Genomic DNA, 16,116 nt, shown 5'->3' with positions numbered 1-16,116 from the left:
TATTCCACCCAAAAGTAACTTAAATTACTTTTACCCCCCACCACCACACCCCTCCTCCGTGTGGTGGGTAAAAAAAAAATGTACACTACAGTCAAAAGTTTAAGAACACCCCAGTTTTTCCAGGTTTTAATTGAAATTCATGCAGTTCAATGTCTCATTGTACTCTCAAATGAAAGAATAGAACAAATTTAAGTTAAAAAAGAAATCATGGAATCAATTTATAAACTAAAATGTAGTCTAAATTTTTGACTCATCAAAGTAGCCCCCTTTGGCAGATATAACAGCTGAACACGCTTGTGGCATTCTTTCTACAATGGAAATCAAATATTCTTCAGAAAGTTCTTCCCAACTCTGTTGCAGAAGTTCCCATAAATGTGTGGCACTTGTAGGTTGCTTTGCTTTCACTTTTCTGTCCAGTTGATCCCAAACCAGCTCAATGGGGTTTAAGTCTGGTGACTGTGCTGGCCACTCCATGTTTTTAAGCTTACCATCTTGTTCTTTGTTGCTAAGGTAGTTCTGGCATAGCTTGGACTTATGTTTTGGGCCATTATCTTGCTGTAGGATGAACCCCTGACCAACTAGGCGCATACCAGAGGGTACTGCATGGCGCTGCAAAATGCTGTGGTAGCCGTTTTGGTTCAGGGTGTCTTTCATTCTGTACAAATCACCAACCCTGGATCCAGCCAAACAGCCCCAGACCATCACGCTTCCTCCTCCATGTTTGACAGTTGATGTCACACACTGAGGAACCATCTTTTCACCTACTCAACGGCGTACAAAAATCCTGCGTGATGAACCGAAGATTTCAAATTTTGATTCATCAGTCCATAGCACCTTCTTCCAGTCTTCAGTAGTCCATTGACGATGTTTCTTGGCCCAGTCAAGCCTCTTTTTCTTATTCTGACGTCTTAGCAATGGCTTTCTTGCTGCAACTCGACCCATCAAACCTGCAGCTCGAAGTCTTCTCTTTACAGGTGAAACTGAGACTTGCTTATTACGACCACTATTAAGCTGTGCTTGAAGCTGTTGTCCTGTGAGCTGCCTATCACGCAAGCTGTTGACTCTCAGAAACTTGTCTTCTGATTCTGTTGTGGCTTTGGGTCTGCCAGACCTCTTCCTGTCAGAGTTTCCCCCAGTTTCTAAGTGCCTTTTGATGGTGAAGAATACTGTACTCACTGACACCTTGACTTTCTTCGCAATTTCTCTGTAGGAAAGACCAACATTCTTAAGTGTTATGATGGTCTTCCATTGTTAATTTTCTTTTTCCCACCATTTTTATAGCAACATACTACTTTCTGCAGTACAATACTGTTCATACAATGCTCACGAGGGTACGGTACCACAGTGTGTTTCAACAATACTTTTATACAAACAGAGGGGGTTGTAAGTAATCCAGACAAGTTGGAACACCTGTAGGAATTGGTAGCACCAACATTCAAAACTTGATCAACCTCCAGAACAGCTTTACGTTGTTAACCCATTTCTTGTTCCCTGAAAAAGGCCTTTTTGTAAAATTCTGAAATTTACATTATTTTTCAGTTTTGAGTAACCTTACTTATTTTTTTAACCTCAAGCAGTTAACTACTTACCGTTGGACCATTTCAAGCTATTCATTGGACTTGAACTGCTCAAATTTCAATAAAAAAACTAAAAAGATTGGGTGTTCTAAAACCTTTGACCGGTAGTGTATATTACAGCACAAATGTCTTATTCTCAGACACATGCTCAGTGTCATTTTATGGGGGTGTCAAAAGAACATTAGAAAGATTTCTAACACATGACAAAGGCCAACAATGTGAGTGTATTAAGAGAGGATGACATTGTTGGATTAGCTTGAGGAAAAAGTACACTCCAACTTTGAACATGAGTCATATTGTTGTAAACCAAGAAACTTGCCACATTTGCTGTAAAAACTTAAAGTGATGGTTCGGAGTAATTCACCCTAGGTTCCTTTGCACCATGACGTCGAGCCAAACACCTCCCCCCAGAAGCTTCAAACAGACAGAACAGTCAAACTGTTTTTAGGTACATCTGATACTACTGTAAACCACTGAAAAATCTTTTGTTAGAATTTTTGGGGGTCAAGCCATATTTGCAGCTGACTATTAGCCCCCCTGCACATCATTAAATATAATATAGTTTGATAGTTGGTAAGTTATTCATAACAAATATTGTAGAATGCCACAGGCTTGGCACCAATGACGAATGTGATAAATAATGACCATAATCCATTATTTCTATTTTCTTTGTGTAAATGCAAGGAAATAGAAATTTCCTTGGGTAAATGGAACGCACCAGAGAAATCACTAGTGTGCGTCCTACGTCATGACGCAGCATCAGCTGTTGACATTATGGGAAGCCTCTTTCATTCGCGACCTCCTCCGTGCATGCACACTTAACGGATTTCGCTGTCATCGTAGTCGTTTTTAAACGCACATGCTGTTTGTCGACCGACCGGTAACGGACATATGCTGCTATGAGTGCTTTGTGTCGCCTGATCCAGAGAGGACTGCTGAGTTGCCGGCCGTCGTGTCGTTTATTCCCCGGACAGCAGGATGTGTGCGGGGTGGCTCCCGGTGTCCGTACAGCCAGCTCATCCAGGTATCCCTGCTAGCTCCCCGGCTAACTGATGCCCTCTGTCTGCCTGAGCCGTAGCGTGGTGCGCTGGTGCTGGGTGGACATGACAGCCTAATTTTTGTCCTTCAAAAACAGCCCGTTAATTTATTCACCGCTCGTGTCTTTGTATTTTTATCCACCGTTTACTTTACCTACACAGTTTATAAATGACATTCAGACGTCTGGTTAGCAAAACATGCAGTTGAGCTACCAAAGAGGATTTTAGACATGGACTCTCTGACTGTTTCTTTATCTTATTGAAATTGTATGGTTATGTAGCTAAATAAACTATAATTGCTGTCATGTATAGTATACAATATGCTATGCTACAGGTACAGCTAAGCTAATCAGTTACGTCTAATTAAAATGAATGTTGTCGAATACAACACCCACTTTATTAAGATATGTTTTATTAATGTTACATTGTTATTGAAACTGGTTTAGGCAGTAACTGTTTAAACTTAATGTGCGTAATATTGCGTTATACTGAGAGGTCTGTGTACCCCATTTTTATCGACACGATATAAGGAACACCTCAGTATGAAGGTGTGATTTATTGCAGGGCTGTTGTACAAGACTGCATTATATTTAGCTAGCTAGGTGTACAAGTGGAGTAGTAAATGCAATCTATATATCCCGTATCAGTTACAACAATACACATTACGGTTCAAATGTTGTTGTTTTTTGTGTTGAGTGTAATGTAGTGTTTTTCCATGCATGCCTCTATGAAGTGCAACGTTGAACAGTTAACCACAAGCATTATTAGATCTTGATACAATATGTTTTTCTCAGTTTTCTATAATTATTAATTGATTATCTCTGGGTATTGGGCTCCTGGTCGAACAAAATAAGTAATTTTAAAGATGTATTCTCAGTCTCCGAGACTTTGATGTGCAGGTTTCACTATTTTTCACATTTGGTAGAATCAATAATGCATATATGTTAAGCATATGACATTGTCCCAACAAAACTTGAAAATGAATCAATCAATTTTACCGGTATTTGTCACATGACTATAACATGTATGGCATGTAGTTGTATCCTCTCACTCTGTTACATTAATATCGCACAGTCACAGTGAAATAAAAATGACTTCCAATTTACACATTCATATATAATACGTCAGGTCAAGTTGTATTAACAACAAATTCTTTTTAAGTAGAAGAAATTATTTGATCATATCCACTCCTTAACAGTTTCCACAGTTTTATCACTTTGATGTCTTACTGTTCCTGTCGTTGTGACATAATTCTCACCACAGACGTAACCAGATTCTAACTTCTCAACATGGATGTTTTTCCCCCAGCCCAGTCAACTTGACCTATGATGTCTTCGATGGGAAGGGAGAGAGCACTCCCCTGGTGTTTCTCCACGGCCTTTTTGGCAGCAAATCTAACTTTCACTCAATTGCGAAGTCCTTGGTGCAGCGCACAGGCCGAAAGGTAATGCAGCGATGAAGACATGACACCTGTCTGTCGCACCAAAAACAATTCACCTTTATGTGTTTGAGTTTGTTCTCAGGCTAGCCCTCTTACAAAAGAAGGCATGGGAACACACAATCAACCAGTGTGCTGCCAGTCATTTGATACAACTCCTCAGCAGTCAGTACTGTTGTAATAAATACTACTGATAGATAATCTGCTCTTTGGCTTCTTGAAGAAACTCATCACCATGTGTGCACAATACAGCCTTAGCAGTCACTTTCATGAGCTGGAGCCCAAAAAAAACAACAGATACAGCTGACATAAAAGTTTTTTTGTTTCCGCTGTGTTGGCTCTTTTCCCGAATTCCAAGTGTCCTAACTGTCCTTTGTCCAGTTAGGTGCTCACTGTAGATGCCCGTAACCATGGCAGCAGCCCTCACAGCTCAGAGCTGACGTATGAAGCGATGACCGATGATTTGAAACACCTCCTCGCCCAGCTGCACATTGAGAAGTGCGTCCTCGTCGGCCACAGCATGGGAGGGAAAACAGCCATGACGACCGCCCTGACGCAGGTCAGCAGCCGAGAAATGTCACCATGAATAATGTACAGAAGGACCCGAAATTGTCAGAGATGATAACTATGGAGGAATTTAGGTCAATTTTAAAAGATTGAGGAAATGGCACTCTTGGTCAATGTGATTGCTCCTAAATGTTACACTGGGTGTGACCTTTGTCATTGTACATTCCCGTCCTCTTTGAATTTAATAATCTTGCTCTGGTCTTAATGCAACACCTAGCTGTCCTGTTTTAATTGTTTCATTGGTTTCCCCCTCTTTTCCTACCTGTTTACCGCAATCGATTTGTCTCTGTTTGTAGTCTGGTTTAGTGGAGAGGCTGGTGGTAGTGGACATCAGTCCAGCCCAGACCACCACACGCACCAACTTCCGCTCTTACATCCAGGCCATGCAGAAGCTGAAGATCTCCAGTGACATCCCACGTTCCACTGCCAGGCGAATGGCTGAGGATCAGCTGCGCAGTTTGGTCAAGGTTAGGATTCCTTTTTGATTTCACACTATTCACTGTTTACTTTGGAATTGAAACTGCAATAACTGATTTGGCCACTTGGGGGAAATATCTGTCTGTTTAACTGCTAAATGCTTAAGTTTGTTCACCAGCTAGTCCATAACTGTCTGTCTGCTGTTTGGTGCTGAGCTGGTGGCATACAGTCCGTTTTTAGAGCTTTTTTTGCTAAAGCAGAAACTGCTGTCTGCTAAGGCTGAACGCGTAGCAACGAGAGCAGTGAGCGTAAGTTGTGGGCTTTAAAACTAAAATAATGAGCTGAAAGTTGTGAGACACAGTGCAAAGTCGGGTTGATAATTATTTGTGGGCTCATCACTACAAGCAACTCTGTGCCATGTGTGATCCATTGAATATACAAATATTGACTGTAGTTGCTTTAAAGTCAAACTCTGAACCTAAAAATGTATTAGTTTTTAAAGCAGTCTAATCATAAACTGTCCTTCCCTCCCTCAGGAGCGCTCGGTGCGTCAGTTCCTGCTGACTAACCTAGTGGAGCACAATGGCCACTATGCCTGGAGGGTCAACCTGGCGGCCATCTCGGCGCACCTTGATGACATCATGAGCTTCCCCAACTTTAACACTGTCTATGATGGACCTACACTGTTTCTGGGTGGAGCCAGTTCTGCTTATATCAGGTATAAAACAACAAGCAACTATTTATTTATTATCATATACATTAGCGTAGAATACTGAAAATGCTATAATAGCGTTCATAGCCTTAGCTTACGTGCAGTGCTTGTTCCTAACTTGGCTTTTCATGATTTGCTCTGGACAAAAGGCTAAGAACATTTTGCAGCACAACGTAGCACCTTCCTGCAGGGCTGTGCAGAGGTGTGGGCAGGGACATTTTTAGCATGCTATATTAGGGTGGGCTGGTAGAAATAATAGGTGGGCAACTTGGGCGGTTGGTAGCCCAGAGAAGGGCACTAGTTGCCCAGCTTTTAAAAAACCCTGGTGAGATGGCACAAACATTTGACCTCAAGGCCAGCTGGACTGGCAACCCAAGGACATAGATTTTGTATCAACATTCATGGGGATACAGGAAGTGGGGGGTTCTGGGGGTCCGCCCCCATAAACATTTGAGTATTAAACACTTAATTTCCTGCATTTTGGTGGAGACAAAGTTTAGTGAAAGCGGAGCCGGAAAACCGAAACTACGGAAGAAATACAGTACATGGAGCAAAGACTCAGCACAACCTCTGAGCTGGACACGTCTGCTGCAGCATGCCCGCAGCAGAGCGTGTCCATTATAATCAACTGAAGCTGCTACACTTCCCACGGAAGCCGCGCTGCTCATCTCTAATTTTACAGAGACAATGACCACAGAGCGACGGACGGGTCTGCTTCAGAGCTATGTGTGTTTGTGCTGTCCTGAACACAACGAGAAGAGGGGGTGGCCAGTGGGCAACTTTGGAGGCGGGCTTTAGGCTGCCCGCTCAATCAGAAGTAAGAAACGGTACTGGTATTTTCTGTGCTATTTTTTTCCCATTGGCTGAACACATCAACAACTTTTGATTGGGCAAGACGCACGTTTGGGTGGGCTGAGCCCACCCTGGCCTCTAGCTACCGCCGGCCTTGGGGTGGGTGTGTTTTATTTGTGCTTCAGAACGTAACTGCTGTGAAACAAACAGAAAATAAAATTGGATTTATTGGATACATGGCTTTGTTCTTGCCAGTGCAGCTCTCCCTCTTCATTCTGAATGTGTAAACACACCAGCTGTGGTTTCAACTTTTTTTCTAGAAAGAAGTTGATTGACTTTTCTATCATCTATCTATAAAAAGGAAGGACTCTCTGTTGTTCTGGCACTCTGGTGGGCAGCGCTCCGGTTGTCTGATCCGCATGCGCAAAAGAAGAAAAGACGTCACGCTGGCCTCGGAAGTAAACACGGAGGTCACTGTGTACTATCGTTCAGTGGGACGTTCAGGGTGACAGACGTTTACAAAAGTAAACGAGCCAAGTTAGCCCTCCGAGCTAATGGGTGCTAACTACTGTAGCTGAGGGTAATAAAACAAAAACTAGGATGCTCCGTAATCTGAACCACCGTGAACCAAGACAGCCAACACGACTTTTATTAACGCAAACTTTTTCCTGTTAACTATTCATCTTTCTCTCTTCTCCTTTGCCCTCACGCCCCCTGATATTCTAATTCTTCCTTCTCTGTGTCTTCACTCCTGATCCAGCTCCGACGATTACCCAGAAATCCAGAGGCTGTTCCCTAACGCTGACATCCAGTACATCCCAGACGCAAGTCACTGGATCCATGCAGATAAACCCTTAGATTTCATCAGCTCCATCATCTCCTTTCTCCAGTCCTAGCTGCCTCCTGCCTACGCCTCAGAACTTTTCAATCGTCGGCACCCTTGAGCATGCCCTCACCGAAAATGACGGTTTGTATTCAGCAGCTTCAGCGAGAGCAAGTGGAGACATTAATGATGCTAATATTTGACAACAGTGGACCAAACTTACCCTTTTACAGCAGTCAGTCCTTTTAACAATATTAGTGTAGTTTAGCGTAGGTAAACTTTTGTTTAGTCTCTCTGCCATACAGGTAGTGTCACTAGATGGGCTGGTTTCTCAATATGTTTTCATTGATTTTTACGTCGGTAAGTAGACAATATATAACATAACGGGGTTGTTTTGGAGGTCATGTACTAATCCAAAGAAACTCCTCTGCACAGTGCTTTCTTTACCTTGAAACGTCTATGCCAGTATAAAGTTTTTATCTGGGCTGAAGTGTACCAGCAGTAAGATGGTTGGATATGGAAGGTTTGACAGCACTGGAATGAAACAAATACTGTATATCTGAAAAGCTGAGTGAAGAAATAGTTGTTTCTTAGCACAAGGGAGTTTGGTATTGTGTCAGGAGGTTCAATCTCTGCAAAAAGTCTGTAATGCAGACTTCATGTGTACAGATGGTTTGTTGTAGTTATTTTATTGTTGACCATAGTGATATATTCAATATTTTGGGCTGGAACTTAATTTCTCATGTCCTCTCCTCTGTGTATCTGCTGTATGTCAGAGATGAGGATTTACAGGTCAGTGACTTTGTCACAACTCGAGGTCATCGAGAGCGCTGGTTATATTTTTATGCCAACATAATCATCTATGAAAACCAAGCTGAACCACTCAAATGCAACATCTCAGACCCCATTTTTACCTGGTATTAAAATCTGATCTGAGTGATCTGATCACAAGTGAACAGCTCTAAGTAAAGGTGGGATCTGATCTGATCACTCAGGCCACATTGGGAGGCAGTTTAGGCCACATGTGACCACATTCTTTTAAGCAGCGTGTATGCTTATGTGTCCTAGGACACATTAAGGACCGCCTACTCAACTGTGAGTGGAACTACGTACTCATTTAAAGTATTTCTCATGTCACAGAAACTGAGAGTGAATTGTGTGTTTTGAATGTTATACTGTTGGTGATGTGATGTGTTGCTGTTTTTGTTAAGGTGCTGCTTGATCTTATGTTGAGCTCTGTGCCCTGCGATTGTCTGGAAAGTCTGGTATACAATAACCTTCATAAAACATCCCCGAATTCAAGAATATGTAGGATATTACTACAGTAATTTCTGTTTTTACGTCGCAACTTCTTCTTTTGTTATTTAGAAGTGTGAGTGCCTAAAGCAGCGCCTGCGAAACGGTGGAACGGTTTAATTTCCTATAAATTCTTCACAATAAAAGATGACGAAGTGATTGGATTACTCAGATTAGATTTTAATACCAGGTGGAAATGCGGCCTCAGGTTACAATTAGAAATGCTAATTATGAAACACATAGTATTCTCCTGTCTGTCTGGCGTAAGCCGTGGTAATGTTGTGTCTTTGTATTTGGTCAGTCCAATCTGTGTTTTGATGGATCATGTTTTACCGATTTATTATCCGTATCTCACTTATCTCTAGGACTAAGGTGCAAGGCTATATAGGTATCTCACAAATATATGCTGCAGCAATGTATGTTGTTATTGAATCGTAATAGTGTTAATATTATTTCGGTTTCCATGGGTTTGAGCAGTACAGTACAGTAGTGAAACTGCCATCTGTATGAATAAGCAGTGTTGTAAATGTGTGCCTCTTCTGTCAAACTCCTTTTTTCCATTTCTGTAAAACTTGATAATGAAAATTTAAAAATATATACATATATATTCTAAAATAATAACTAGCAGACTTTAGATTGGCAGCTGGGTTGCCAGTTCTGTGTGAATCTTCTCACAAGGAAGCTTAACAGATGAGGGTGTATCCTTTCATAGCACTAGATGTTTACAACAATCAATGTTTTATGTTTGTTTGATGTGAATACAGAAGTCTAAAAGGCTTTAAATTATCAGAATTTAGTTGAGTCAAACACTCCCTATTTTGTTCTTTTTATAACGCTTCAGTTAGTGGAGAAGCTCCCACTCGTCCTCAACCACAGGACCGATTTGTCTCGTTGCACAATATGAAGAGCGAGATTGTTGGGGTGTTGTTGGATTGCAGGCCCTTCTTCCGCTGCTGTAGTGTTTAAATTGAGACAAGAATCTCTCAAAGGAGGGGAACTCTGTGTCAACAATATAGAACAGTGAATTTATTCAATCACATTGAAAATCTGTTAGACCAATTATCTGTTCAGGATTGTTTATTGTTTCACTATGAGCATGCCTTTTCTCTTGTCATCAGGTGTAACTTTGCTGTGCTATATTCATCTCAATTTGTTGAAAACGTTGCCAGTCCAGATAATGGCATATATACATTAATGTGGGCAAGAAGCATATAGGAGTGGATTATATATTATTGAAAATGTACAAACTGATATTCTACAATAAAATTACAAATCTGTGACGTGTATTTTCTTTTGAATGTTAAATACAACAAGAAAAAGTGCACATCTAAAGTGATGTAGTGACAAACTGCAGTCTGACTCAGGAAGAGGTTTGAAGGTGCTTTTGCATAAGAATTTCACTCATTCACAACATGACAACATTATTCAGGCATTCAAGTGTTACAGTATTAAATTAGAAGGGCACTTGGAGAGCGCAGACCTCCAAAAGCATGTTTTCCCAAGAATAGATGAACTATCCCCTCCGGGCATGTTTTTAAGACATGAAAAATAATCTGCTTGGAATAATTTGTCTGATATGGTTTTACCACAAAGAGGTTTAGTTACCTCGTACATCTCAATTACATTTACTCCTACTTCCACGTTGGAAAAACCAATATATATGAATATGTAAATATTGTTCATTTCAGAGGCTTAACTGCTGGACTCTAGATGAAAAGTCCATTCCCAGTGTTTTCACATCACGTATGTAAATTGCATGCTGGACCACGATTGGCTACTAGCTGTGATGTCACAAACCATGCTCATACGTACACGTGTTAAACTCGGATTTTAAATGAGCACAGAATCCTTCCTCCTAACCCGTCGGGCAGATAAATGTGAAAAGAGCCTTCAAACTCTGCACATACATCATGTGGTCAAACAACAAAGTGACGATAAGCAAAAAAAACAGTTATGACTGGAGGGGGACTTTAAATTGTTAGACATGAGTGCTGTGCATCATAATTTAAGTACTCCGTGCAAAATCATTACTGTTTCAATCAAGGGATACGACCTGGAAGCCATTGTCACCCCTGCCCTCTGACTCCTGCCCCGCTGCATCCTGGTCTCCTTGACGACCGGTCTTGGTCCACCTCAGCTTGTTCATCCAGTTGCGTTGGGTGCCAGTGGAAGGAGGCGTGCTGGGAGTCGGAGCAGCGGAAACAGCAGCTCTGGGGATGAAGATTTGGTTGGAGTTGGTTGTGGGAGGGACGGGTGTAGACAAAGGGAAGTTGGTTGGCCGCTGGATGGGCAGTTTGTTGGTTCTCCTCAGGATGCCCAGGCGGGAGGGCTTCTTCTTGGCCTGCTCTGCCTGCTGCTGACTCTGCAGCTGCTGGTGGATGATCAGCTGAACGTCCTCCTGAGTCAAAGGAAAACAAACATTTGTCAGAGAACAAGAAATACTGAAAACCTGCAACTTAAAATCTACAAACCGTGATGAGAGACAGGAAATGTGGTAATTAGCCAGATTTTAAACAAGCGAGAGTATGATCTTCATGTCAGTTTTATTTATCTTTTACGTGGCTGTTTTCAGAGCAATATACACTGTGTACCTAGCCTGGAAATCCAGACCCAAATTCGAAAGATTAAGCGTCTGGCATTGAGTAATGAAAATGCCCCAACTCGAGGGGCAGCACCAAGCATGCATTTGAATATCTCACTGCACACAACTGGATAACACTACGACCAATCACAACAATACACGGGGTCCAGAACCCCATATGCTTAGCTACCAGCGGAGCTAACTGGTAGATTAAACTGTTGTCATCTGTTTAGCTCGCCTCTGGCCCGCCTATATCAGATACACCGATGTGATTGGTGCAGCTCGGCTACAAGGGCATAGTTAATGAGCATCATTACTCAATGCCAGAGTGACTCGCTGAGCAAATTCAAATTGTGCTCTCGCGAGAACTCTGGATTTCCAGGGTACTGAGTACCACTGGTGAATAAGGGATTGTACTAAATATTTTGCGAAGAGAGAGGTGGTAAGAAAAGGGGTATATGTATTTTTTGTGAGAGCAGGGTAGGGTCATTTAATTTTAACTCACCCCAAATTTATATTTCAGCCTTCCATTGCAAGATCACAAATTAATGGTTTAGTGTGCACAGAGTCATAAAGGGGCCTGTCGGAGAGATTCATTTTTCTGTCGATTAGCTAATAGGACTAATATGTAAGGTTATGAGAGTTTATGAATTGTGTGTAATAGTGATTTAATGTTATCTTTACCAGCAGTCACCCAATTCACTATAGTCTTTATCATAATAAAAAAAGTTAAATGTCTCATATTAAGTTGGCCCATATTATAATTCAAGTTAAGCCTTTTATTTAGTATCTCTTTATTCTAAAATAGAGAGTGGCTGGAATATTAATTTGTTTGCCATACAGTTGGAAATAACTTATCCTACTTCTAGTGTGTGTGTGTGTGTGTGTGTGTGTGTGTGTGTGTGTGTGTGTGTGTGTGTTTTGCTCATTTAAAAAATTATTATTCCACTATTTTATTAAGGTTTATATTATATTACACCATCTCAAATTATTTGCCTCTTTTAGTTAGTAATGGTGAAACAAGTTGTACCAAGTCAGTTATTCTTTCTAAATTAGGGCCCAAAGAAAATTTAAGTGAAAATAAGATTCTACCCTCCTCCGCACCCCAATAATATTCATGCAACAAAGCAAGGGACCATCTATAAAGAAAATGATTTGATTGTGTCCCACTGTCTGACCAAAAGATAGTATTAAAAGAGAGGAGGGTCTAAATTAAAACTTCCCTAAAAGATTTACTAGAAATAAAATACACCCTAGACAAATTTGAAGAAAAATGGAGCAGGTGAAGGTTTGACACATAATGAAATCCAATCATATCCAGAGAACGATTTGACCAATATAAGTTTTGCAACAATGATACTAACATTTTTGATATTTTAGCTCCAAATAGGCAAGACTTTTTGCAAATGTATAATATGTTACACACAAAAATATGGGGCTTTTTTCTTTTTTTTAACAGTAGTTTAAATAAGGTAAAATCTGTTTAAATTCAGAGTGTACAGCTAAAGCAGACACTGCTGCTCTCACCAGTAAACTTGACAACACTTGCAAAGTGCAGAGTAGTTTTCAATGTAACCGTGCAGTGAGCCAGGCACTCACCAGATGAACACATGGGCCTGAGGCCCAAACACTGTGGCAGGATACCAGCTGGCAGTTATCGCCTGCACTCCTTGTGCTGAATGTAATGAGTGTGAATTTTAAACGTAGTTTGTTTTGTGTGTTTTACAGCTGAACATTTTTGGAGTTCTGAACGTAACGTGTGTAATTAACTCTAATTATGTGTTTGTTTGTGTGGGTGTGAACTCTGTGTCCTACTTTTCAAGACTTCTCACCCTGTCTCTATGTTGCTCAATATGACTGCATATTTCATTTGTATTTAAGTGTTCAGTGATTACACCATTCCCTGTTCAGTTTATCCACTTTTTGTTTTTGTCTCTGTTAAACATTAACCTTGTCTCAGGTTTTACCTTCCAGGCGTCAAGCTCCACTGCCAGCTCCAGACGTTTCTGTACAGCCTCCAGCAGCTGGTTGTTTAGCAACATCATCTCCGTTTTACTCCGCAGCAGCTCGGCCTCCATCGCCTTCTTCCTGCCCAGCGGAATGGAAAGAATGACACATTCTTTAAAATAGATTCAGGTCTTCAGCTTCCTTTTTTCCCCCTTAAATGTGAGTGTGTGTACTCACTTCTCCATGGCCTCATCTCTGTCCCGTAACGCCTGCTGCAGAACAGCACTGTCCTCTGCTCCTTCTCCAGATTTGAACTTTTAAATAAACAAGCACGGGAGGAAGGTCATGTTTTGCCACAACTCTTGTTATTCTCTGCCTCTAACCTCACTGAATTCACTTTCTCTTACCTGTCTTTCATATAGGATTCTGATCTAATCCCACCGTCAGTCACCCACCTTGTGACTTACCCTTACATATGGTAAAAACCAGAAAGACTCAGATCACTGATACTGTCACTTACCTGTCGGGCCACATAGCTGAGATGATGCATCATCATGAGCCTCCCGCGTGAGCTTTAATATTTATGCATAGAGCTCAGTGCTTGTTTTACTTGTTGACAATATAAATTCCTTTCTGTCTTTTAGAATTTGCAGGTGAATATATCTTTAAAATGGGCAGATGCCACTACTTGTCTCAAGTTAATAAAGTCACATTTTAGATAGAAATTGCAAATCAAAACTTTCTGTGTGTAAATATGTGCTGTAGTTCCACTTGTATGTGCAAAGCAAACATTTTCCCAGGTAACATGTCCACTTAAATCAACTCAAACTGAGATTGACATGATAAGGGTAAGGAGCTTTAACTTTACCTGTTTGGTGTGACTAATAGCCAGTTTGCGGGCCACATTCTGCAGCTGGCTCAGGGAAGCGTCCAGGCGGTTTACACCAGGAGCGGGTTCAGGTGGGCTGGACTCTGACTCTGTCAGCGGGCGCAGTAGCCCCAGTATGGACAGAACCTCCTCTGTGACCTGGGATAAAAATGAACAGAAAGAAATCATAGCAGTTCTGCAGATGTGTCCTACAGATGTTGTGGTACTCTGTGTAACCTTTACCCTCTCTCTGTGTTGACTCCATCCCGGTCCCTCTCTGCTCTCCTGTAGTTTGTCCACCTGCGCCTTAAGCTTGATACTTCGTCTCCGAGACAGCTCCACCTCTCTGCGCACTTCTTTAAGCTGCAAACCATAAATATCATATCAGTACATTTTCACAAGCCATCACTTTTTGCAGTGTAGATAATTGTAGGCCTGCACACAGAAAGTACAACCTTGTGACATTTTCTACACAATGTAAACAGAGACTGCTAATCTGGATTCCTGAGTGAAACTGTAGACATGAAAGCATGGCTGAGGTGTTATTCAGCACATGCAGACACTGCAAATATTTACAAATGAAAACATTCATAGGAACACACTCAGACACACCAAGATGACTGTGTGATAAAAGTTAACATGAAATATGAGGCACAAAACATTTCCCACCAACACTGTCTCCATCATAACCACAAATCAAACCCTGTTATCATCAGCTGTAAAATCATAAAAGGCGTTCTCTGCACACCTAAGTTTACTGCGCTATGACGTCAGAGCATCAAACTAATTTTGATCATACTTAATTATGTTGCAGTACGCGATTTCTTGGCATTCTGGAAACAACTTTGCATCTTTTTTGTTTTTTGTAAATACACTCCTGAATGACCGCTGGAGCTGTTGTCCCCCCCCCCCCTTAGGAACAGGTTTTGTTGTGTGACAAGCCTGTTTATAGTGGATTAGATCATGCACTGTAAAAGAAAGATTTTCCAGGACACTTAACAACCTCAATTTAAACCCACAGACCTATAAAGACTGGTATCCTACCGTGTCGGAGACATGTCCCAGTGTCCGACGTCGGTTGAGCGGCGGGCCACTGTTGATCAGGTCTGGTAAAGTCCGGTTCATGTAGCTCCTCTGGAAGGAGCTCCCACCTTCACCGTCCGTAGCTACTGACTCTGAGGAATCACCTGTCCCCTCTGAGATCAGCTCACCTGGGTTTTCTTTCTCCTCAGGCGAGGATGTGTTTCTGTTCTCATCAACCGACTCCTCTTCTTCTAAATCTTTTAAACTGAACTCAGTGATGAGGCACGAGTTGTTTAACCGATCGGCACAATTTTCTTCATCGGAGACCAAATCTTCCTGCTCACAGTTGTCTTCAGGTTCCTCTGGATCTTCTGGTTCTGTTGTGGCCACACAGTCGTTTGGTTCGGGTTCTGTTGGCAGAACTGTAGGTCGGTAAGATGAGGATTTGCTCCTGAGCAAGTTCAACTGTTTCTCCTCCAGTCTGTTCAGAGAGGAGTAGAGCTGTTCACTTTTTGTTATTTTAGGTCTCAGCCTCTCGTTGAGGGTTGAGAAAGACTGAGCGTAGTCCATGATCAGCTTGGAAGAAGTCACAGGCAGAGTTAGAGTCAATTAAACCATCAGGAGATACTGTCAGGATGTATATAAACACGAAAGAGCGAGAGGTAGACAGAAAGACAGGAGGGAGGGTGACTCGCAGAAATGTCTCCAAACTCGTTTTTCCTGAATTGCATGCGTGCGTCTTCACAAGGATGTGACATGACATGATGTGATGTCAGTGGAGGCAGTGGCTTCATGTGGCCTGTGTAGTTTCTCTTCCTCCTTTTCAGTCGCTACACAAACACATGATGTGCAAACATACCAGAGCTGCAGGGGAACAGAGGGAGGAGGGCTTTTGATCCTTTGATACAATGAGATTATTCTGGCTTGATGCATGATACCTGATTTAAACTGCACTTGTATCAAGCAACGCAAATATACAGAGCAGGGGGCTGAAGACAGTAACCAGAGAAAACAGATAAAGTAATTTACAGTCAGGTA

At 41.6% G+C, this 16,116-nt stretch overlaps 2 protein-coding genes across 2 annotated transcripts; one reads left to right on the top strand and one right to left on the bottom strand.

Moving 5' to 3' along the window:
* The first annotated feature begins 2,341 nt into the window (after nt 1-2,341).
* abhd11 (abhydrolase domain containing 11) lies at nt 2,342-9,936 on the top strand. The gene is made up of 6 exons (XM_039826519.1): nt 2,342-2,601; nt 3,923-4,058; nt 4,438-4,611; nt 4,916-5,086; nt 5,573-5,754; nt 7,301-9,936. The coding sequence occupies exons 1-6, from the start codon at nt 2,477-2,479 to the stop codon at nt 7,434-7,436; spliced, it is 924 nt and encodes a 307-aa protein (XP_039682453.1). The 5' UTR covers nt 2,342-2,476; the 3' UTR covers nt 7,437-9,936.
* Nucleotides 9,937-10,026: 90 nt separating this feature from the next.
* bicdl2l (bicaudal-D-related protein 2-like) lies at nt 10,027-16,011 on the bottom strand. Its single transcript, XM_039826518.1, has 6 exons — nt 15,100-16,011; nt 14,299-14,418; nt 14,056-14,214; nt 13,425-13,501; nt 13,208-13,328; nt 10,027-11,057 (listed from the first exon to the last, which is right to left on the bottom strand). Exons 1-6 carry the CDS (start codon nt 15,646-15,648, stop codon nt 10,695-10,697), a joined length of 1,389 nt encoding a protein of 462 aa, XP_039682452.1. The 5' UTR covers nt 15,649-16,011; the 3' UTR covers nt 10,027-10,694.
* Nucleotides 16,012-16,116: the final 105 nt, after the last annotated feature.

The sequence above is a fragment of the Perca fluviatilis genome, chromosome 16 (assembly GCF_010015445.1).
Source record: "Perca fluviatilis chromosome 16, GENO_Pfluv_1.0, whole genome shotgun sequence".
NCBI classification, from domain to species: domain Eukaryota; kingdom Metazoa; phylum Chordata; class Actinopteri; order Perciformes; family Percidae; genus Perca; species Perca fluviatilis.
Note: the sequence above shows the minus strand (reverse complement) of the source record. Positions and strands in the feature narration are given on the sequence as shown.

What these genes read in the sequence shown, in the direction of transcription:
- abhd11 (XM_039826519.1), top strand. Translation starts at nt 2,477, where the DNA reads ATGAGTGCTTTGTGTCGCCTGATCCAGAGAGGACTGCTGAGTTGCCGG. An exon ending in TGACGACCGCCCTGACGCAG is followed by an intron (nt 4,612 to 4,915) that starts GTCAGCAGCCGA and finishes CTCTGTTTGTAG; the next exon opens with TCTGGTTTAGTGGAGAGGCT. An exon ending in GCCAGTTCTGCTTATATCAG is followed by an intron (nt 5,755 to 7,300) that starts GTATAAAACAAC and finishes CTCCTGATCCAG; the next exon opens with CTCCGACGATTACCCAGAAA.
- bicdl2l (XM_039826518.1), bottom strand. Translation starts at nt 15,648, where the DNA reads ATGGACTACGCTCAGTCTTTCTCAACCCTCAACGAGAGGCTGAGACCT. An exon ending in GGAGTCAACACAGAGAGAGG is followed by an intron (nt 14,215 to 14,298) that starts GTAAAGGTTACA and finishes TTTTTATCCCAG; the next exon opens with GTCACAGAGGAGGTTCTGTC. An exon ending in CTATTAGTCACACCAAACAG is followed by an intron (nt 13,502 to 14,055) that starts GTAAAGTTAAAG and finishes TTTATTTAAAAG; the next exon opens with TTCAAATCTGGAGAAGGAGC.